The sequence below is a fragment of the Melanotaenia boesemani genome, chromosome 10 (genome assembly GCF_017639745.1).
Source record: "Melanotaenia boesemani isolate fMelBoe1 chromosome 10, fMelBoe1.pri, whole genome shotgun sequence".
NCBI lineage: Eukaryota > Metazoa > Chordata > Actinopteri > Atheriniformes > Melanotaeniidae > Melanotaenia > Melanotaenia boesemani.
Genome location: NC_055691.1, coordinates 6,336,995 through 6,359,709, shown reverse-complemented (window position 1 = coordinate 6,359,709; position 22,715 = coordinate 6,336,995). Strand labels below are relative to the sequence as shown.

The 22,715-nt window shown below is 40.4% G+C and overlaps 1 protein-coding gene and 1 long non-coding RNA gene across 2 annotated transcripts in view; one reads left to right on the top strand and one right to left on the bottom strand.

The window, feature by feature from the left end:
• Nucleotides 1-22,715, top strand: part of spon1b (spondin 1b) — a 132,418-nt gene that overhangs the window by 13,126 nt on the left and 96,577 nt on the right. The window contains exon 3 of the mRNA XM_041997421.1: nucleotides 10,577-10,710. Coding sequence (XP_041853355.1) covers nucleotides 10,577-10,710 — 134 coding nt within the window. The remainder of the gene's footprint in view (nucleotides 1-10,576; nucleotides 10,711-22,715) is intronic.
• Nucleotides 20,805-21,185, bottom strand: LOC121647751. The gene is made up of 2 exons (XR_006011886.1): nucleotides 21,024-21,185; nucleotides 20,805-20,950 (listed from the first exon to the last, which is right to left on the bottom strand). It is a non-coding gene; the product is annotated as an uncharacterized LOC121647751 (long non-coding RNA).

Sequence of the window (22,715 nt, the reverse complement as noted above, 5' to 3'; positions counted from 1 at the left end):
ATGTCGTAGAGAATTGATTATTGTAATGCTCTTCTTTCTGGTCTTCCTAAAAATAATATAAATCCACCACATCTATTAAAAACCTAGCTGCTCGTGTGCTCACGAAGACCAGAAAGGGAGCCTATTACACCAGTTTTTAAATATCTGCATTGGCTTCCTGTGGGCTTTCAAACTTATTTTAAAGTTCTTTTTATTCCTTTTTAAAGGTTGTAGTCCAAATAATTTATCTGACTTGCTTTAAGCGTATGAACCTTCCAGAGCCCTCAGGTCCTCAGCGGTTAATCTTTTATTTATTCCTAAAGTTTAGACCAAGACTTATAGAAATAGCATCATTCAGTTATTATGGTCCTTCTTTCATGGAGCCGCCATTCTGGGGAGCTGAGTACAGCTAAGGGAGTGGTGACATCTTTAAAGAAAACTTAGGATTCACCTTTGTATTCACTTTTGATGTCACCACCACCAGGACAGTTACCTGCTATCCAAACCAGAAACCCTGGTTGAATGCTGAGGTGAGAGCTCTGCTGAAAACCAGAGATGCTGCGTTCAGGGCAGGTGAGGCATCAGCACTGAGAACGGCGAGAAAAGATCTGACGGTGGGTGTCAAGAGGGCCAAAGCCACATACGCTCAGAAGATTCAGGGTCACCTCACCTCCAACGACCCCCGGAGCATGTGGATGGGCATAAAGTGCATCACAGACTACGACACCAAGGATGCACAATGTCCAAAGGACCCCTCCCTGCCAGACGAACTAAACAGGTTTTACGCTCGCTTTGAGGACCCTGACTCCCCCCCTCCCTGCAATAGACTAACACCACCACCTGGTGACACGCCCCTCTGTGTGTCCACTGCTGATGTGAGAAAGACCCTTAAAGGAATTAACCCCCGCAAAGCTGCTGGCCCAGACAACATCCCAGGGCGTGTACTGAAAGACTGCGCACACCAGCTGGCTGAGGTGCTGACGGACATCTTCAACACCTCACTATCACTGGCATCCGTTCCCACCTGTCTAAAGACTGCAACCATTGTCCCCGTCCCAAAGTGTCCCACAGTGACAGGCCTGAATGACTACCGACCCATAGCCCTGACCCCGGTAGTCATGAAGTGCTTTGAGAGGCTGGTTATGGCCCACATCAAAGACTCCATCAACGTCACAGTGGACCCACATCAGTATGCATACAGAAAGAACCGCTCCACTGATGACGCCATCTCATCAGTGGTCCACACAACCCTCACCCACCTGGAGAGCAGAAACTCATACGCCCGCCTGCTCTTCCTGGACTTCTCCTCTGCCTTCAACACCATCATCCCACAGACACTGGTCCAGAAGCTCTCCACCCTTGGTCTGAGTAACACACTGGGGAACTGGGTCCTGGACTTTCTGACCAACAGACCTCAGACTGTCAGGATCCATAACTCCACCTCCTCCTCCATCACCCTCAGCACCGGCTCTCCTCAGGGCTGTGTGCTGAGCCCCCTCCTGTTCACTCTGCTGACATATGACTGCTCGGCGAGACGTCCCAGCTGTCATATAGTGAAGTTTGCAGATGATACAGCGGTTGTGGGACGCATCAACAACAACGATGAGTCGGAATACAGAGAGGAGGTGGAACACCTGGTGCAGTGGTGCAGAGAAAACAACCTCTGCATCAATGTGAAGAAGACCAAGGAGATGGTGGTGGACTTCAGGAAGGATAAGCGCCCTACTCCTCCCCTGCACATCGGAGGAGTAGCTGTGGAGGTGGTCTCCAGCTACAGGTACCTGGGTGTGCACATAACCAAGGACCTCACCTGGAACACCAACACTTCCCAGCTGGTCAGGAAAGCACACCAGCGCCTCTACTTCCTTAGGAAGCTGCGGCGAGCCGGACTAGGGAGCGCTGTCCTGAGGAGCTTCTACCGCTGCGCGGTGAAGAGCGTCCTCTGCACCTGCATCACCGTGTGGCACGGCAACTGCACCGCCGCTGAGAGGAAGGCTCTGCAGAGGGTGGTAAAGGCTGCACAGAGGATTATGGGGAGCAGCCTTCCCACCACCTCAGACCTCTACACAGCACGATGCAGGGGGAGGGCCCTCCGCATCATGAAGGACTCCACCCATCCAGCACATGGACTTTTCCAACCCCTCCCCTCAGGCAGGCGGCTGAGATGCATAAGGAGCAAGACCACCAGGTTCAGGAACAGCTTCTTCCCCGAAGCTGTCAGACTGCTGAACTCTTGCCATGCCTTGTAGACTCCTCCCCACCCTACCCCACCCTTCCCCACCTCTGAACACCAGCCCAAACCCTGCTGCCCTGCCCCCATCCCCATCCTAAACTGAATCCACCCCCCCCACTCCGACAAACAGACCTGCACTGCAAACACTTTACCCCCCCCAGGGGAGTTCCTGTCCACATGTTTACCTGCTGTCCATATAAGTGCAATATCACTAATATTAATATCAGAAGTGTTATACTTTGGACTATCACTACCTCATGCACATACATACTTGCACATATTTATCTAGGCTGCACATGCAAACTGGGCTCTTTAGTGTTTACTGTTATTTTTATTTTTATTTTATTTAAAATTGTGCTGTTTATATTCTATTGTATTTAGCTTATATTCTATTTATATTTAGCCTATATTTCTATTTTTTTTCTTTTTTTTTCTCTTCATGTCTTATTTTATTTCACTTATTGCCCTCCTTCTTATGGCTCAAACCGGGACCTCAGTTCTAATTTCGTACCATAAACATGTAAATGTGAGCTGGTATGACAATAAAGTTCCTTGAATCCTTGAATCCTTGAATCCTTGTAGTACAGCTTTTAATTGAATAACATTTACAGTAAGGGGTTAAAAATATGCATTAGAGAAACACCGTTGTTTTTATAAAATTTTTATCTATGTGTGTGTCCCGTCTCGGCTTGGGTGAGGTCATGTGTTTGTGTCATGAAACTCACAGTTTTGTCTGTTATCTCTTGTTTTCAAAGGTGACCCTCTTGTTATCCATGGCTAGAAAGCTTATAACCAGGTGATTGATGCCTTGTGATGCAGGTTGTTTTGATACAGAGATATTATGTATGACTCGTTGTCTGCACAGTGTGTGTTTATCTTTAAAATTGATAAAATTCTTTGTGACTTTTCACTGTCTGACTTCTTGTGCAGCACATTTAGCCTTTGTGGGTTAGTTCAGCTTCTGTGTATTTTTAGCAGCGTGGAGCGTTGACTCACTTGTTGGATGCTACCACACTGCATGTGTGGAGAAAACACAAGCAATGACTAGAGCGGTTGCGATCAACTCTGGCGATTGCCTCAGAGCCGGAATGCGTTGAAGCTGGGTTGTCGAGGAGGGACTATCGTTAAATGGTAAATGGTAAATGTGCTGTACTTATATAGTACCTTTCCAGTCAGCTTGCCCACTCAAAGCGCTTTACATTGCATATCACATTCACCCATTCACACACACACACATACCCCAACAGGCACATCGGGAGGCAACGTGGGGTGAGGTGTCTTGTCCAAGGACATTTTGACATGTAGCCAGGCGAAGCCGGTTGGAAGACCACTGTTCTTCCTTCTGAGCCACAGCCGCCCATCGTTGATGCTTCTTTCTTCTGGGAGGCTACTTCCTTTTTCAGCCCTGCTGTTTCGGCTGTGTTATGAAGAGTAATGAGCAGCGTGGTGGTGAGGTGAAGCCTCAGAAAAATTTTAACTATGTCTCATGGTTGTCCAACATGAGAGGAAGAAGACTGTAGGGATGCACAAACTCTCTGTAGGAGTTATTAGCGGATAGCAGAGGGACTGGTTTGAGCGTGGAGTGAGGACTGACCCAACCATCCAGTCACTTTCACTGATGGGAGAGGTGCACATCTGGCAGGCTGCGTAAACTCCTGCATGAACATATTTACTTTCTCCAGGCATAGAGAAACGAGCCCAATCTAACAACGGATCTATCTTTTAAGTCCATTAGGTTTCTTTTTGCAACCAAATGTTATTTTTCCACATTTTCCTTCGTTCCTCATTCATTCTGCTGTGTAAGCAGAAGCTGGATGTCACCCAGTAGCAACAATGAGTACAATAATTGTAATTAAAGTTTAAGATTAATTTGCGTACCCCAGTTCCTTTTAAAATCTATTAATTGAGCTTAGTCAGAGACACTTCTCTTCTAGGTGAGAGTCAGAAATGAGAAGTAGTTTTTCTTTATAACATTCAGAAAAAAGTTTCAGGAAGACAAGTTAGTCTTGTACTCGAGTACAAAAGGAGTTGTAAAACTTGAGATCTTGCAGCTCTTAAACTCATCTGTAAGCTGAGCATATCACAGCATTTTCTGTAGAGGGAGATGAGCACCCAGAGATGATGGCACCAAGTTTTTATTCAGTCAGAAATAAAGATATTTATTCAAAATATTCCTCTGTTTTAAGTTACCAGCAGGAAGTTTCAGGCTCATGAGATGGTGGGATATTCTGGGACTATCCACTTAGTAGCTTATACATCTGAAACTACCCACCAGTTGGTTAGAAATGAGTCCTTTCAGGTGTGAGGTGAATCATGTTCAAGATTCAAAAGAGCCCAGCTGCTTTGTAATAAAGTATTTATTACCACAAGCTTATCTAAACCAACTCTCACACACTGAAAAGCGTGAATTATTTTTATGGTTTTTTTTTTTTTTAAGTATTTAAAAATAATGTTATTTTTCTTAAATTACACACCAGACTTTACAGAAATGGCCTGATTTGTTCAGAAAGAAGTGATGCCTATGTTCTTTTACATGGTAGCTGTTTGGACATGTGACACTGCTTCTTTGGTTGGGTGGCTTAGACACAAAATGTAATATAATGCAATATTGGAGATCGCCCCAAGATCTCAGATGTGTTCTGCTGTAATAGTATAGCTTTGATTGATGGGAAGCTCAAGGCAAAACGTCTTAGCCTCTGAGGTCTTCATCGAGACAAGAAAACTTTGTTACTCTGTGAAATAAGCTCATCTTCAAGTGTTGATGTGACATTTCGATTTATCTTCCTGACTGGCTCTTTTTTTTCCTGTGTCTGGACTGGGTCCCTAAGGTTTTAACTATTTTGCCTTCTTTGGAGCTGCTTTGCATTTAATTACTAAGCTGGAATGTGTGTGCACACACTGGCTAACAAACACACATATGCCCACTAAAATCACCCTTATTGTCAGATTTCTCTGGGGATGGGCGGTTTCCTGTGTCTGTCATCCGCTCTTTGTTAGTGTGTGTTTGAACAGATCTCTGCGTTTGCTTGTGCAGCCACTCTGAAGCATCTGTGTTTACCGTCTGAACAGACACTAAAAGACTGACAGAGATTGAGATAGACGAACCGTGGGTACTCACCAACATGCTGGGCTCTGCAGTGAAAACAAACTCTCCTTTGCTCGTCTTTCCACACTAACCTCTCTTCTCCTGATTCTCTCTTTCCTTCCATCTCTCACACATTGTGTGTTTTCACTGGTTGGCTTTAAACTTAAATGCCCCTGACTTATTAGTTTTATTGTTTAAAATGACAGTCATGTCACTCTTGTGTATGTACTTGAGACACATGAAGGCCCTTTTAGACATACAGTTCTTCCCGTAAGTCGGATGCTAGCTGAAAGGGCTGGTTTCATGTCTGAACGAGCACCCTGGAGCTCGTTTATAAAATGCTGAGAGGGCACTCTTGCTTAGTCGGACCAAGTAATAAGTACAGATTTGCATTCATAGCAATTGGTAAATCCAGTGGTTCTCAAATTGGGGGTCGGGCGACCCTGGGGCAGCGTGACAACATGATAGGGGGGCGCGCATGAGATTTTAAAAATGTAGCAGACAAGCAAATTTTTTGACAACTTGGGAAACATTCTGGTCCACACTCCAGACCACTTGGTGGCAGTAATCCACCAATTCTTTTTGACAACAGCCAAAAGATATAAAGAAGAAGAAAACTGCAGAACAGAGATGAGGGTTTACTCAATGAATCAAAGGGCCAAAAGAAAGAGAGAGATATGGAAAACAGTTAAATGAGATGAAAGACAGCAGATATTTTGCTCTTTTATTAACAGTAAATGTGTTTCTTTTTACATCTCCCTCATGTCTGTGATGTTATAAGAAAGTCAGATAGTTATAAGTTATAGTAAGTCTTATAAATAAATAAATAAATATATAATATATGTATATACATACCTGGTCCCCTCACTCTGCGTATATACGGGCGAGGGGGGGGGTGCCTGGGAATATTTATTCCTCCAAAAGGGGGCACGGTAGAAAAGTGTGAAAACCACTGGGTTAACCTAATACTTGGGCTGCTTTTCACAGGAATCCAGTACATTGTCATTAAAAACACTTTATATTTTAGGTTCATATCCTAACTGCTTTAGCCAAACAAGAGCAATCAGAAAGTAGACATAAATCTTTTTTTTTTTTAAATTATGTCGTCAAGTTTAATTTGTTCCACCTAGCACAATTTATAAAAAGGGCACAATTCATTTATTCAATTTTATTTATATGGTGCCAGTTCATGACAAAAGTCGTCTCTAGGAACTCTTAAAGACCCAATTATAATCTAATTCTACCCGATTTACTGTAATCTAATGATAATTCAGTTGGTACAAAATAATTTGAAACCACATTTATGCATTTATTCTGATAACATTTGACCTTGTTGCTAAAATGGTTGCAAAGGAATCAGATCAAGCTTTGTGAAGTATTTTGTTCATAGCTGCATAATGCAGATTTGTCTCAAAACTCAGTTTTTACTAGTCGGGATATCACTGTGGAAGTAAACATAGTTGCTGCCTTAGACTTGACATATATTTCCTCTGGTTGCTCTCAAGGTGCTTGCTGGTGTCCCAGCTTCCATAAGAACGGAACAAGCACACATACACTTTTCATATCCCTCACTTTCACCAGCTTTATTTCATCTTGTGTCTAACAGTGGATGGGGGAAAAAGCACAAAGTGGTACTTGTCCAGACATGGCCAAAGTGTCAGAAGACATTTAGAGCTAAGCACCCTCTTAAATCATGGTGATAGATTTCCATGACCCATGTCAACAGGTGTTTGAAGTTACTAGCTGTCACTCCTCAGACTTAATGCTTAGTTAAGCACAAAAACTGATTTCACAATACCGGCTGCATGTGAGAGTAAGAGTAAACAAGCTCGTCTGTCTCCATTGTCTGCACAAACCATCAAGACCCAGAAAGATGCAATTATTGCAAATTTGACAAACATCAAAAAGCAAAACAGCTGAGATGAAATTGTGTAGTTACAGGGTGTTGGTGTTTCAGTGATGTACTTCCTGTTTCGGTGCTGTGTTAATGTCACATGCCAGGCATGATCTCAGCTTCACTTATCATTATCCAGGGATTTTACTCGTGTTGACTGGGTTAGCATTCTTTCAGATTGCTTGTGTGGAATTTAGGATTTTACCACCTGAGGCTTTTTCAGCTGTCGGCACCGGTGAATAACTTTTGATTGATTGTGTAGACTTTTTAACTGACTGCTGATTTCTGCACTGAAGATCTGACACTTACCTGTCTTGACATGAGAACTGACATCTCCACATGGGGATGAGATCAAATGTGGCTGGCCTGAGTTTGAACTTGGACTTTGTTCAATTTGGACTTTTAAATCTGGACTGTGAGATTGAGTAGGGACGTGATCTGCCTTGACTTGGGATGTGCTTGTGTTGACTTGACTGTGCTTCATCCAAGCAGGTCTGTCTTGAACTTGGTCCTGACACGCCTTGGCTTGGACCTGGACTGTCATGAATGCCCCAACTTTTTTTTATTGTCAGAACATTTTTGTATTATGAATAAACTGAGTGAATAAACTAAATGCTGAACTATAATGAATATTTATCCTGCTGTTTTCGTGAACTGTTGTGTTTTTAAGCATACGTCTGGGCAGATGACATCATGGCAGAAAGGCTCAGTTTTTCCTTTTGTTTAGACAGCAGCTCTGTTTTTAAGTGTTACTTGTGTTTTTTCTGTTTCCATTTATTGTGTTAGCTTCAATCGATCTCCATATTCTTCTCTATCACAAAGCATATAATAGCATTTTTCTTTGTGTTAGCTTCTTTTTATCTTGCTGTCTGCTCTTTGTCTTTATATGCCCTTTACTCTGCTGTCTGACTGACGGCTTCAGTCTTTGTGAAATAAACTAAATTGAAGTTAAAGCAGCAGCATGTAGGAAATTGTTTTTGGGAAATAAAAAAAGGAAAAACTGTGACTTGTTTTGCCCCTAATGTTCAACGAGGACTTTGGCACCGGGTGCTTGGTTATTGTTATTGTTGAGGCGACAGCTGGAGAACACAAGCTACAAGGTCAGGGGCCGTGTGTGTTTCTGTTGCTGTGTGTGTTTAGTCTATAAAATGTCTGACAAGGACCAAGCACTGAAGGAACTGGGCAAGACATGTCCTGAATACTGAAGTCTGTTATTATCCGAAGCTTCACTTTGGAACTTTGAGAAATGTTTTTTCCCACAACTTTTGCTTTTGGCTCAAACTAGTTTTACTTCTTTACTTGTAAAGAAAATCAACAATTGTTCATGTCAGAACAGAATCAAAGTCATATTACCGCTGCTGGTGCTGCCGTAAGATTGAGCTCCAGCAGTGGTTAAGAGCTGATGAGATAAATGTTGACATATCATGAGTTTATTTAAGGGCTCACGCTCCAAACCGAAATATAAAAAACAGTGCTTCACTGCAGTAAACTCAGAGCATAAAAGATTCTCCTTTTGCTCTGTGAACGTTGAAGACGATGAGACAGAAAGCTGCAGTCAAGATATATTTACAGAAAAACAAAGTGCAAAAAGTTGTCTGTTAATAAAACCTTAAAAACTTTGCCTCTGGCAATGTTCTGTTGAAAGTTAAAACAGAGAAGCAGCACAAAGCTTCAAAGAACCAATGATGCTTCTATTTAGCTCATTTAGATCAATTTTGTAAAACTAATTTTTTTATAACTATTAGGGTTGTCATGATACTAAAATTACAAACTTGATACTAATATTAAGGATGGGGCTCAATACTCTTTCCAGAACTATAGAGGGGAAAAAAACTTTTTTTTTTTTTTTGTTAAAAATCTAAATTTAAAATTATTAAATATTTATATATATTTTTAAATTTAAGTATTGAAACACATGCTAATTATTATCTAACTAGATACTAAATTTTAGTATTAATTAGTAATTGAGAATTGATTTTTTGACACTAATAACTAATATATTTATTACAAATTATAACTTGTTATCAGGTATGATTTGTATAGAAATTGGAATCATATTTGTAATTAATCTAGTTCTTTCACTAGTGCTGTTGTTGGTCATCATATTTGATACACACAGTTTCTGAGACCTTTTACAGTATTTTATGGTACAAACCTTCCTTAAAACCCTGTTGTACACAACCTGAAACTTGTCTTCTGCCCCCTGGTGGATATCTTTTGCACTACAACCATTTTGACATCGCACAATAATAATAAATGGTAAATATACAAAAATTATTATTAATTACTGTTTAGATTTTGTCAAAGGGCCAAATAAAGACTTCAGATTAAAAAAAATGTATTGTCTCCCCATTTATTCTAGGGTTGGGCTTTAAAGGGTTAAGCATATTCCACTTTATTACAGCATAAATGTAAATAGCTTATGCAGTAATTAATCATTTTTCCTATAGTATCACTGGCAGACCAGAGTAGTTTCAATATTCAGCTTAGCTTCTACTTGTAGACACTAAACTTGCTACAGACATTAAAGGTTTAGACGAAGGGAATCCAATGACCTGCAGTCATTTGGCCTTCCACCTATTTTTACCTACTACATAGTCATGGGCAAACCAACGTGATCTCCTGGTAATGCAATTTAAACACATTTTGATCTTTTTAATCTTCTTTGATCTTGATTAGTTTGCACCTTTATAATTATTCTCACAATTATAAGGGTTAAGTTAAAACTGCAGGGCAGAGTCTGTTATTAGTTAAATGACAACCAAGTTATTATGACTGGGTGTGTTGTAACTGTACTGTTCAATAACATCAGGTGGCAGGATCTTTACACTACATGGCATGCAATAAAATATGGGAAGTGCATAGTCCTGACATCTGGCTCTTGGCATGCTATTCAGATGCAATTTAATGAGATCAGACTGAAATACCAGCATATTACAATAGATTCTCTTAAATATTCACTTTACAATCAGCTGAGCTGCAAACCACAGTAAAGAAAGGTGGTTTTAGTCAGAGACGTTAAGGCTTCACTGAGATAAAGTTTGGAAAAAAGACATCACAGACACTTGCCCTTTTTGATAGGATCATGATTATGTGATTTATTCCCATACACAACTTGCACCAAGGTAAGGAAACATTGCAGACTCACATATCCAACCACACAAATGGTCTGTTTTTTACTTTAAGACAGACCATTTATGCCAGTTTCAGTCATTTACTCCCAGAAGTAATGTATCCGAACTTGACAGCCAAATCAGTTTTTTTTCCTCATTATATATTCAATTTCCTCACTTTTATTTATTGTGCCTCCCCTGAAACTGTTTTGAGTATCCCTAGGGAGGTACACCTAGTTCTAATATTAAATTGGCCCCTCTTTTGTTTCCAGATCATTGACGATGAGGACACACAGTTCATGTCCAACTGCCCTCCTGCAGTGACAGAGAGCACGCCTCGAAGACGCACCAGGATACAGGTGTTGTGGACAGCACCACCCACTGGGACCGGCTGTGTTATACTCAAGTGAGTTATATTGCGGACTAAGTATGCTTCCACCTTTGAAATGGTAATTATTATGGTACAAGTAAATAAACATGGAACAGATGTAGCTTGCAGAGGCAAACAAATCAAGATAATCCAGCATTTTAAAGATGGGGAAACCTAAAAGATAAGTAATGGTGAAAGGAAGATCTAGTCCAGAAACAACAAAAACAGGCCAAGTGCCTTTTGTGTTCATGGTTCATTGACAGGAAGATAAAGTTCACAGTTAAATTAAACATTTCTTAAGTGAGGTTCAGTTTTCTGAACATTGATTTTTGTATTATGTTGAAATGATTGAAAATCTGCCAAACGGAGTAGAGGTTTATGTAAAAACAGTAAGTGGCTTGGCGAGGAAGCCTCTATAAGAACATCAGGAGCATATTACATCCAGTTAATATGCTTTTAGCTTGCACAGAAGTCAAAGCAGATCCTGGCCTTTGCCAATTAATATAGCACGCTAGTGTGGTCATTACTGTTTATGAAAACATATACTGATTACAAGCACCACAGCAAGAAAGTTTGGAGCAATGTGGCTTTTATAAACAGACCGGCTCAGAGACAGAACGGATTGCTGGGGGGCAGTTAGAAGTTTGAAGCAGGTGTGTCTCTAAACCTCTGTGTTATTTGAAGAACGCTGTGTGTCTGTGTGACCTTTTATTTATGTGGCAGCGTTAAATGGCAGCAACAAGAACAAAATTCAGCCGCAAAACTTTCTAATATCAGTGCTTTTTTGTATTAGTAAAAGAGGAACATGAATTGTTCAGTGTTGCTTTTCTATGAATGAATGAATGAATGAACTTTAACAAAATGAGAATCGCCATTAATTTCCTGAATCAATTAGATTTGATTCACAACATCCTATTTCAGTTCAATTTCAATTAAATTCAATTCGATATTGATTCATTTACAGCTAATTGTGTAACACCACTTATTTTTCTTGAATATTAAAGACAGACCTTTTTATAAAACACTAGACAGTCAAAATCAGTTACCTCGGAGTAATCAGATTACTGTAATAATCTGATCTGACACATTTACATGCATACCATAACAGTACTGTGTTTCCCCAGATTCACAACCAGAAATGCTGTGATAGAACAAAACAAAACAAAACAAAACAAAACAAAACAAAACAAAACAAAACAAAACAAAACAAAACAAAACAAAACAAACAAATAAAAAAACTTAGGGCAGAGAAAAGTTCAACTTTTTAAATGTCCTGATGAAACGTTTTCATTCAGCGGAGTTGCTCTAAATATGCTTAAAGTTCAGATCTCAGGTAACATGTTGATGTTAATAAAACCTACAAAAAATACGGAATCCATTTAAAGCCGTAATACGAGCCAGAAATTCCTAGAATGACATAGATTCAATTTGTTCAGCTGTGCGTGTTGCCGTGGCGACCATAACGCTATTGGCGTAGGAGAAATCCTCCATCTGCTCCTCACTGGAGCAAGATGCTTCCATCTTCATCTCATCTTCATCAATTTAGAAAACTCTCATTTTTGTATGATTTTCAGCTGATTGACGTGTTTTCTGACGTGCACTCTGTCTTCTGATGGAAACCTGTGTGTGCGCGCATGTGTCTCTGTCTGGGTGTGTGTGCTCACTGCTGTGGACATTTTTTAAAATAAGTGCGGTTTTATTTTAGACAGCAAAGGTAAGACATGTTTTCTGACTGTTTGACAAACGTAAAGCGTAGATCGGCCGTCTGCTTCTGGTTTGGTGAATCTGGTCATAGTGAGATAAACTTACAGGTGTGGAATCTGGGAGATGTGTACTTTCAGTAGAGGTGATGTTTGTCTGCGTTCATGCCGTCGGTGGACACAGGGATACATCATCTGTTTGTACATATGTTTTTGGACTTTGGGGGGTATTTCACGAACGTAGCTAAAGAAAGCTGTATCTGGAAAGCCTCGCTTGAACTAACACCGTCTCTGAATTAAGGCTCAAGCCATTCCACTAACACATTTCAGCTACATTAAAAACATTAGACAGACTGTGGTGCCATGCTGTATCACAAATTTTTCTGTAAAGTTCATATTGGCGATATGCTGAGGAACGGAGGCACCCGTCATGCAACCCAGTTTGTACTGGATCACGCAGTCAGAGGAAAGGAAACTCACCATCGCCTTACCTGGAATTTCTGCCCTGGATTTGATCGGGAAATCCTCAAATTCAGCGATTTTTGTGTAGAGTCATACTGAAAATGCATTTTTAACACAGATCAGTGGAAAATATTAATATTTATTTTATGTAGTTTTTCTTTTTCTTTTTAATCATAACGCCTCTCCTGACCGCACGTCACTGCTGTCAGTTGTTGATTTAACTGTCATCATTTATTTCTGGTCTCCTCTTGTGTTATAAATCTGTTTACATAAAGCAGCTGAATTGTCTCTGTATGTACTGGCCCTCTTCAATGTCTCAATAACCCCATAATCAGTATGCATCATCTTTGTGATTATCATGTGTGTTTGTGTGTGTGTGTGTGTGTGTGTGTGTGTGCGTGTGCGTGTGCGTGTGACCTACATTAATTCTGCACTGTTACATCTCAACAGAAGCAATCTTAACAGCCACAGCATACCTGTAGCAGGTGGAAATAAGTACAAGAACATGTTTCAGAGTGGGAGGTAGCCTTTGAAGAAATGTGTTGCACTGTAGATCCCAAGACAACGTCAGAGACCACTGCTACTGGTGGGGGTCCTCCTCCTGAAAACCCGTGGCTCTGGTGGCCTGAAGGCCCTTTGAATTAAGCGTGCGCCCTCTGCAGGGACATTAGTAAAAGGCCAAGCCATGGTTACCAAAAAGGAACCCTGTCTCTATCTAGCGATATCTTATCTCTTTAGATTAGCTTTCTCTATCTCGCTCTTTAAACACCCTTGGCCTGTATGGACGGGGCTTAGCTGATCCCAGTTTTACTGTTAGCAAACCAGAAGCAGTGGAGGTCGGGGGTTCGTGAAATTGGGGAGGTGGAGTTAATAAGGTATTAATTATTTTTAATGAATACCATGATCCTTTTCATTTAATTTCATGTTCTGCAGTGCAAACCTGCTGTGATAAATGCCCACAGTGTGTGACGTTGGATATGCATGATTAGTTTGAACAGGCTTACTTCATAGAGTCAGTTACCATGGTGACAGACTCAGGGATAAAACCCAGCTTCCTTAAATTTGAGGTTGACACTCAGAGTTTCTACACAAGCTGCTTTCTGGAACAGACCCCAGGGATCGGAGTCTGACTGATGGTGATTTTTTATGATCCATAAACATGTCGGATTCTGGGTTCTACTGAAGTAGCTAAAATCAGCTGATCTTACTTAAAGCTCAGAGTTTTTGATTAGATTTAGTTGAATGTGCTTTCTGGAACAGGCCTTGGTTTTTTGTTTGTTTTTATTTGTCTTTTGTTTATTTGATTTTTTATTTGTTTTTATTGTTTTAACAGTTTTAATATGCAGTCAGATAATGATAATTTTAATAGTATAATGATGAATGATCTTTGTTAAATCTCTAACCTTAATTTTTCACAACATTTTTCACAACATTTCATATCATGTTTTACATTTTTAGACTCACAGAAAAAAGGAAAAAGCACTGAACATAAACCATAGTTTTGTTTTGGGTTGTTTTTTATTAATTTTTTTTTCTTTTCTTTTTTTTAGAAGGGATAGGAAAGGAGGAAAGTGAAAAAAGAGGTGTGGTTACAGGGTTAAGAGTAAAGGGAAAAGGAGAAAGACCCACTAGTTGAACTTTTATTTTTTTGATGACTGGCTGTTTCTCAGCTACAGTCATATCTGTCATTGTGTGGCTGTAAAATTTCTGTTGAACTATACAGCTACACTTTCAGGGAATAAATACCTAATTATACCATTAAGGGTACAAAGGTTTATTACTGGGAAAGAACCCTTAAAGATGCAGCTGAACCCTCTACAGCACAGTTTATTCCTCATAAAGACCAATACTATTCCTCTGGGGGCCGTCTGGTCTTAATAAGATAAAAACTGCACTGTTAAGGGAACAGCAGCACCTTTGAGGGCACCACACCAGAAACAACCCGTTTTACCCCTGAAGGTATAATGAGGTATTTATTTTCTGAAAGTATAAACAATGACAGAGACCTTAAAATCAATTTAGATGTCTTTGTGACTTCTTTTCAGTCAAATCGTGTTCAGTGGGGGTGAAAGGACAGGGATAGAGGGAGAAAGTAAGCATATTTAAGGCTAATATAAAAAAATAGGGGTAGGATTTTATGCCAGAAATTTAGCGTCCAGCGCTGAGGGATCTCTGGCTCACAGACGTCTTTTAGTCTTGTTCTTTGATTAACATCAGAGCTTCTAGGTTCTGAACTCTCCTCAGTAAGCTCTCATTGAAGCTTTTTCTCTCTCGTTTTTTCTCTTCTTGATGCTTCTGCAGAGAGAATATTTTTTCTAGAAGCTCTGACTTTTCGTCTTGCTGCTGCTTCTGGTCTTCTAGTTCTCTCTCAGACTCCATCACGGATCTTTCTGTGGAGGTTATAGTTTGTTCCCTCTCAACCAGGCGAAGGTTCTTGTGCTGCTCCCATTGGTGTTTCTGCTCCTCAAGTTCTTCCTGGGTTTTCACCAGAGCAGACTTTATTCTAGAGCTCTCCTCCATCTCCTGGGCCAAGCAGGTCTTAGCTCTCGATGTTCTTGACTTCTCAGCAGTGAGAGCTTCTTCCAGCTGGATGACTCTGCTGGAGACGTCTGCATGCTGCTGATGCTTTTTCCTCAGTTCAGCATACAGGATGGCTTTCTCCTTCTCAGACACGGATTTCTGAGAATTCATTTGTAGTTTCAGCCTCTCTACCTCAGTCATGAGAGCCGTTTTCTCATCACTGGTGTCCCGTTGTTGATCCTGGAGCTGAATGTGAATTTGGCACAGTTCGGTTTTGGCTTTGTCTGTTTCATGTTGCAGCTCAGATACCGAAGTCTCAGCCAATTCTCTTTTCTTTTTCTCCTCCTGGAGTTCTGTCTCCAGTTTCTGCACCTGCTTAGACGCTAACGACTGCATGGTGTTACTGTTGTGGACCTGATTTTGCAGTTCCGTTAGCTGATTCAGCAACTCCTTGTGTTGTTTCTGTAGCTCTGCGATCTTTTCATCCTTTACAACCAAGGTCTGATGAAACTGGAGCTCTGGGATCATCAGCAGACCAGCGCTGTGAGGGATGTTCTGTTCCTCAACATGGTTCTTGTTTACAAACTGGCTGTTTGTTGGTTTGTTGGGCAGCAGAAGTTTAAGGATTGGATGCGGATCTGCAGCTGGAGGTGCTGGCAATGAAGGGATCGATTCAGGCTGTCGGTGGTACATCCCATGGAGGGGCTTTTCCTCCCATGATGGTTCCTCCATCACCCCATGATCTGTTTACCACTGCCTGAGACATTCACCGAGCACTTCGTCCGTTGAGGCCATCTTCCTGATGTATTGAAGTACTATTTGAATACCTGAATATATATATATATATATATATATATATACCTGATGAATATCAGCCATCAAGTGAACAGACAGAAAGCAGGATTAGAATCTCACAGCTTCTAGATGGTGAGGAGAAAGAAATATTCACAATATGCACAATAACTTCCATCCATCCACCTTCAGATGGCACCTTCATTATCCAGATTTCTGGCCTATAAATTCTTTAACCTTTCATTCTTAGCTTGACTGTTTAGCTTAACACCTCTGCACCTGCACCCTCCACTACCAGTCAAACATCTCTTTTTAGGGTGTAAAGTCAGGTCTGTAGATGTAACTGTAAACATATAACCACAGAAAGATAGGCAAGACAAGCAAAGGCAAATTTATTTGTATAGCACATTTCATATACAAGACAATTCAAAGTGCTTTACATAAAACATTACAGCAGGGTGCAGAAAGCAATACAAGTGCATAAAAAAAAAAAACAAAGATTAAAAGAAATAAAATTAATTAAAAACAGAAAGAAAAGGCTAAAATAAAATAGATAAAATGAAAGAAGTAAAGTTCCAGTGTGGGAAAGATAATAATAAAACATGATCAAGTTTAAAAATAAAGAACCAGAGGGTTTCAGCTGATCTGAGGCTTTCTGGGAGTTTGTTTCAGACATGTGGAGCATAGAAGCTGAATGCAGCTTCTCCATGTCTGGTTCTGACTCAGGGAACTGATAAGAAACTGTATCCAGATGACCTGAGGGTTCTGGTAGATTCATACTGGGTCAAGAGGTCACTGGTATGTTTTGGTCCTAAACCATTCAGAGCTTTCTAGACCAGCAGCAGAACTTTAAAGTCTATTCTCTGACGAACAGGCAGCCAGTGTAAAGACTTCAGAACTGGACTGATGTGGTCCACTTTCTTGGTTTCAGTAAGGACTCAACTGAGTTCTGAATAAGCTGCAGGTGTCTAATTGATTTTTTAGGTAGAATCTGTAAAAATGTTGTTACAATAATCAAGCTGACTAAAGATGAAAAGCATGGACTAGTTTTTCCACATCCTGCTGAGACATCCGGGGCCTCATTTATCAAACTGTTTGTAGCAAAACAAACTACGGGGGGCGTTTGCTGCCCTACACCTGTTTCAGTTTATAAATTAGAATCAACTCTAAACTTTACCCATCTGTGGCTTTTTGTTTTTCTCCCTGATCTAGAAATGAAAGAAAAACATGACACTTCCAACTAAACTGGACAGATTTTTTCCAGACACAAGACAATATACAGCTGCAATGTTTAAATAAATAAATACACTTTAAATATAAGTTTCTTTGAATTTGATTTTTTTTCTTTTTCTAAAAGAAAGCACTGTTTCTCCGTTTCTAGCCTGACAAGCGCCTCTCACTATAAAAAAGATAGATCAAAGCATTATCAACTCATACAAGTTTCTTTCTTGTGTTTATGCTCTTCTTTTCAGAAATTGTGGCTGTTTTTCTCTAACCTTTCTTCCATCTGGTCCTGGTCAGCCTCTGCCACAGTCTCAGTCCATGTCATGCTGCTTTTCTCTTCCTGTATTAGCCGGACGTATTTCAGTCCAGATTCCTTATTCAACCCTGGATACATAATATTATTATATAGAGATGTTTTGTCCACGCTTCATATTCATTAGCCTGTTTGAAAGTTTATTTCTGTCATCCAACTTATCTTTCCATCAATGTGTGCATTATTTCAGACCTTGCTCTTCCTCTTCTGCTCATTCCTGACCTCCCATCTGTACTCCGACTGGACCTTCTTCACCCCACTTCAGTAAACGTTTCTTTTGTGTAGAAGTGCATCAATAAATTAGATGCACTCTGTTGTTTTACCTCTACTAAGTTTTGTAGCCTTTTAATTTTTATAAAAGAGATTACCTCTAGTTTTCTTATAGACAATAAAATTACCCTGTTTGGTCAAAGTTTTTTCCAGGAGCCTTCATCCATCACCTGGGGAACTTCATTGTCCTTCATGTTCATTTCTATACATTGATTTTTATTAAATTTTAATGACATTCGGGTCAAATGTATATCCTTCCTCAGTTTACCTGTTGACCTACCACTGAAAGCAGCACATTTAGGATAAATTTGTCCCTGTCCCTGGAGGTCATGGACCAGACATCAGGAGACAGGTGTTTGCAGCTGGAAAGAAACTCTGACAAGTATGCAGTTATCTTGTCCAGCTGAGCATCATCGTCAAAGACGATGGGTACCCACCTTTCCTCAAGTGTGTAATGAGACTTCTCGTCACTTGATACAATGGCCTGAACAATAGAAATAAATACCAGCTGCTCTCTGGTGAGAGGCATGGTACATCCTGGACAGTTTGCCAGTATAAATCCCAAAGGATTTCAGTTTCATAACATTTAATGAAATACATGCTGACCCTCAGCCTTTCCTCTGCACCTTCATCATCAGGAATGAATTTGACAAGTTTCAGCTGCTTTGTCCTATAGCAGAAAATAACATATTTTCTTTTAATAAAATGGTTTAATGTTAATTATTAATATTATCTGGTAAGCAGCCCCAGAACTCTTGTCCCTGCCTAGTAAATTACTACACATACTTACCCAGACCATGACAACATGGCCAACACAGGTTTTTTTTCCCCTAACATTTTCTCCATGTTTACGCTTGTGATGGAAGTATCTCCACATCAGGCTTATTTGCTTCTTTCAGACCAGTGTCAGCTTTGTTGTACCCCCAGTCTGTGGAATACCACAAAGGGGTTTGCATCACCCAGGTGATGGCGGCTGGTTCACGCCTGTGTGAAAAAAGTTCCAGGTCAACTTGTCAGCAAGTTGAAGAGAATCAAAAAACAAAAACCTCCATTAAAGTGGAGGAACAATAAACCACATGATCCAATTGGCAACATGAAACAAAGCACAACACGACCAATGACTTGGTTTGTTCATAACTTTTACTTTCCACCAAGGACTAATACTAGCTGTGGCAAGGATGTTGGAGGCTGCTTCTTTGTGGCAAAGCCTCTGTGCACAGCTGATACCATCATTTCCATCGCCTCATTTTACTACCTGAAGGGAATAACTTCACTGACATGCATCTCTACCTCCGCTGAGCGAGATGCTATAACTTGCCCTTACTACCTCAGTATATTCACAGCTGTTGCGTTTAATTTATCTGTTGCTGCTGTATGACAGATGGCATGTAGCCATTCCAATGTGCACTAGTTCAATAAATCTAGCCCTGTGCAGTGCAACATCTGCTATGCAAATTCCCCCCATATTACTGTCACATTTGTCTGTCAGCAGTTGGATAGAGATTTAGCATTACCTCATCTAACATCCATGCCTCTCTCTCTTTGTCTTCTTTCTTCAACCGTCTCCTCTCTGCTACTGGAACTTTCTGTCGCTTCATCTTTGTTGGGATGTCTTTCTGTTTGTGGTATTGTCACAGTGTTAAGAGGATCAATCGTGACAGGGAAGAGATGCTTGGCAGCACGTCTGAGTAAGAAGACATTATTTTAGTGGACAGCATTTGCAGCTGTCTCCTGTGAGTTGTTTGCTTCATACAGACCAGTTTTGAGAAAAGGGAAGAAAAATGTAATTCTAAGACTTTTCACTCACATCCCACATCATTCTACCGTGAGGCTGTTTTTTTTCTTGTTCTTCCTTCTTCCTGCTATACCATGCAGTATAAATAACTCTATTCTCCAGCACTCTGTTGCTGCCTATATGTTGTTACTCGGGTCTCTTGAACACGTCTCTCAGCTCACAACAAAGTTTCATATATACCTCTTGATGTTCAAATTCTTCCAGTAATTTTTCTTCTCTGTTCGACTCACATAGGTTCTTCTGACTGAAGAAAGCCTCCAAGATTCTAATCAAATAAAAAAAAAACTGTGAAAGCTGTGGCGCTTACAAACAGATGGGCTTTTTTATTGCAAGTTCCTCTATATAAGAGATATTTCTGATCCTTTTATGTAAGAAATATACAGTAATAGCAAAAAGCCATATCTGCTCCGGAACTATAACGTGAACATAATGTGATTATTTCTTGTCATTTAATTCTTAATTTTGGGCACTTCTAGATAAACTTTGCACCATTCATAACTCCAAATAGGTTATAATTATTTAAGAGTAAGGGAGAACCTTCTACTGGTGGAAGTCTCCTCATGAGAATGAGAAGATTTGGAGGGAGTTCCTGCATGGACGTGTTCCTGTATGATAATGCTTTAAATCCAGCCGTACATCTTTCAGTCCGAATCAAGCCCACCATATGGTGAACTGCACAACAAAGATTTGAGAAGAATAAATATACTCAGTACCTAAAGTTGTGCAACATGACTGATTATGTTTTCTTTCAATTCCTGATGTATATACACTCATCAGCCACCCTATTAGGTCCACCTTGTTGGTACCAGGTTGGACCTTTTTTTTTTAAAACTGCCTTAATTCTTAGTGTGATAGATTCAACAAGGTGGCAAAGGTGCCTTTGTGATAGCACCACACAGTTGCTGCAGATTTGTCGGTTGCACAACCATGATGAGAATCTCGCGTTCCACCACATCCCAAAGCTGCTCTACTGGATTGAGATCTGGTGACTGTGGAAGCCGTTGGAGTCCAGTTGTCAAGGTCTGGAGCTGGACCCAAGAAGGAGAAGACAAGGTTGGTGTTCTGTGAGTCTTTATTTACAAAGTGATATTGGTGCCAGGTGTAATCCGGTGAGAAGCAAGGCAAGGAGCAGGCTGGTAGGAAGAGCGGAGAGGGGGCAGACAGGATCCACGAATCCAAGGATTTATCCAGGGCCGGGGGCTTGGAAGAGAATAAAGGTCGGTTAGAGCACAAGAAAACACCAGAAGACTTCTATCTGCTTAGAGCCGGTTACCACTTTTAGTAGTACAATCCAGCGAAGACTAGAGAAGATCCTGGAGTCTTTATACTATCTTTTAACAAGCCTGATGCACCTCGGCTGTGCGGTCCTGATTGGAGAAGCCGCCTTTCCTCCAAATAAGGAGAAAGGCGGAAGCCGCACTGGCAAGTGCAGACCATGACACCAGTGAACTCATTGTCATGTTCTAGAAAGCAGGTGGAGATGATTTAAGCTTTGTGACATGGTGCATTATCCTGTCGGAAGTAGCCATCAGAAGATGCTCCACTGTGGTCATAAAGAGATGGACATGGTCAGTAATAATACTCAGGTAGGCTGTGGTAAATGGCTCTCCAACACCTTGTTGTCAAATCAGCAGAAACCTGCTAATTTGCCATCCATCTGATGCTTTCATTGTGTTTTTTTTATCTTCTAATTCGGTTTTGGTAAATTTGTGTGAATTGTAGCCTCAGTTTCCTGTTCTTAGCTGACAGGAGGCACCCAGTGTGGTCTTCTGCTGCTGTAGCCCATCACACGTGTTGTGTGTTCAGAGATGCTATTCTGCAGACCTTGGTTGGAACCGGTGCTTTCTATCGCCTTCAACCAGTCTGCCCATTCTTCTCTGACCTCTAACATCAAGAAGGCATTTTGGTCCAGACAACTGCTGTTCATTGGGTATTTATTTATCTTATTCAGACCATTCTCTTTGAACCTAGAAATGGTTGTTTCTGAAAATCCCAGTAGATTAGCAGTTTCTGGAATACTTCAAAGTCATTCTAATGCTCAGTTTGAACTTCAGTAAGTTGTCTTGACCATGTCTACATGCAGCTATAAAAAGAAATTGAACAGGTGTATCTAACAAAGTGGGCAGGGAGTGTATATTTTTCTGTACAATCCAGTGTTAATATACACAGATGTGGGAAGTGTGTTAAAATGCCAGCTGAAGCAGAAAACATCTGCTGCAAACATCTAGAAAGGGGATGATTCTTATACACTCCCATAAGCCTAAGTTGATAATTGCTTTTCTTCTAACCCAATGTGTGAAGTGTGAGGTAAATGCAAACCATAGTTGCTTGTATGAGTAGCTCCATGTTTCTTAGCAGTTGTAGAAATAACAAATAATATGTTCAGCTGCCAAGTGAATAAATGTCTTAGGAACACGGAGTACTGTTTGCCCCTTTGCTACCCTTATGTGTACCCATTATAATTGTTGTAAAATCCATTTATAAGTCTAATAACACACACACAAAAATAAGTAAAACATTTGGAACAGTTTGACTTACTGCGTGAGGTTCAGACTGAGTCTTAAATTCACTTTTTTTCTCTGCAAAGCCTGTATGATACAGGACCTTGGTCATAAGATTACTGGGTTGTTTCAGAGGCTGAAAATGGTCACCTAGCCCTTACAATGCAACATATTTTGAGACCTGTGAAATGAAAAACAAAGTGACGCACTTTCTGAGAAGTAGTGGTTGATCACTTGTTCCTCAAAGTGCATAAACCATTGCTTTTAAAATGGTCCATGAGGATAGTGTGCATGCTCTAGCTGTGGAGCATGCTTAGAGATTTTGAAAGTACAAGGGAATCCAGGAGCAATGTTGTGGCTAGGCTGCAAAAAAAAAACAGAAAAAAAACAAACAAACAAAAAAAAAAAAACAGCCTTGCAAGGGAGAGTTTGAAATTACTCTTTTTAAATCAAAAACAGATCTT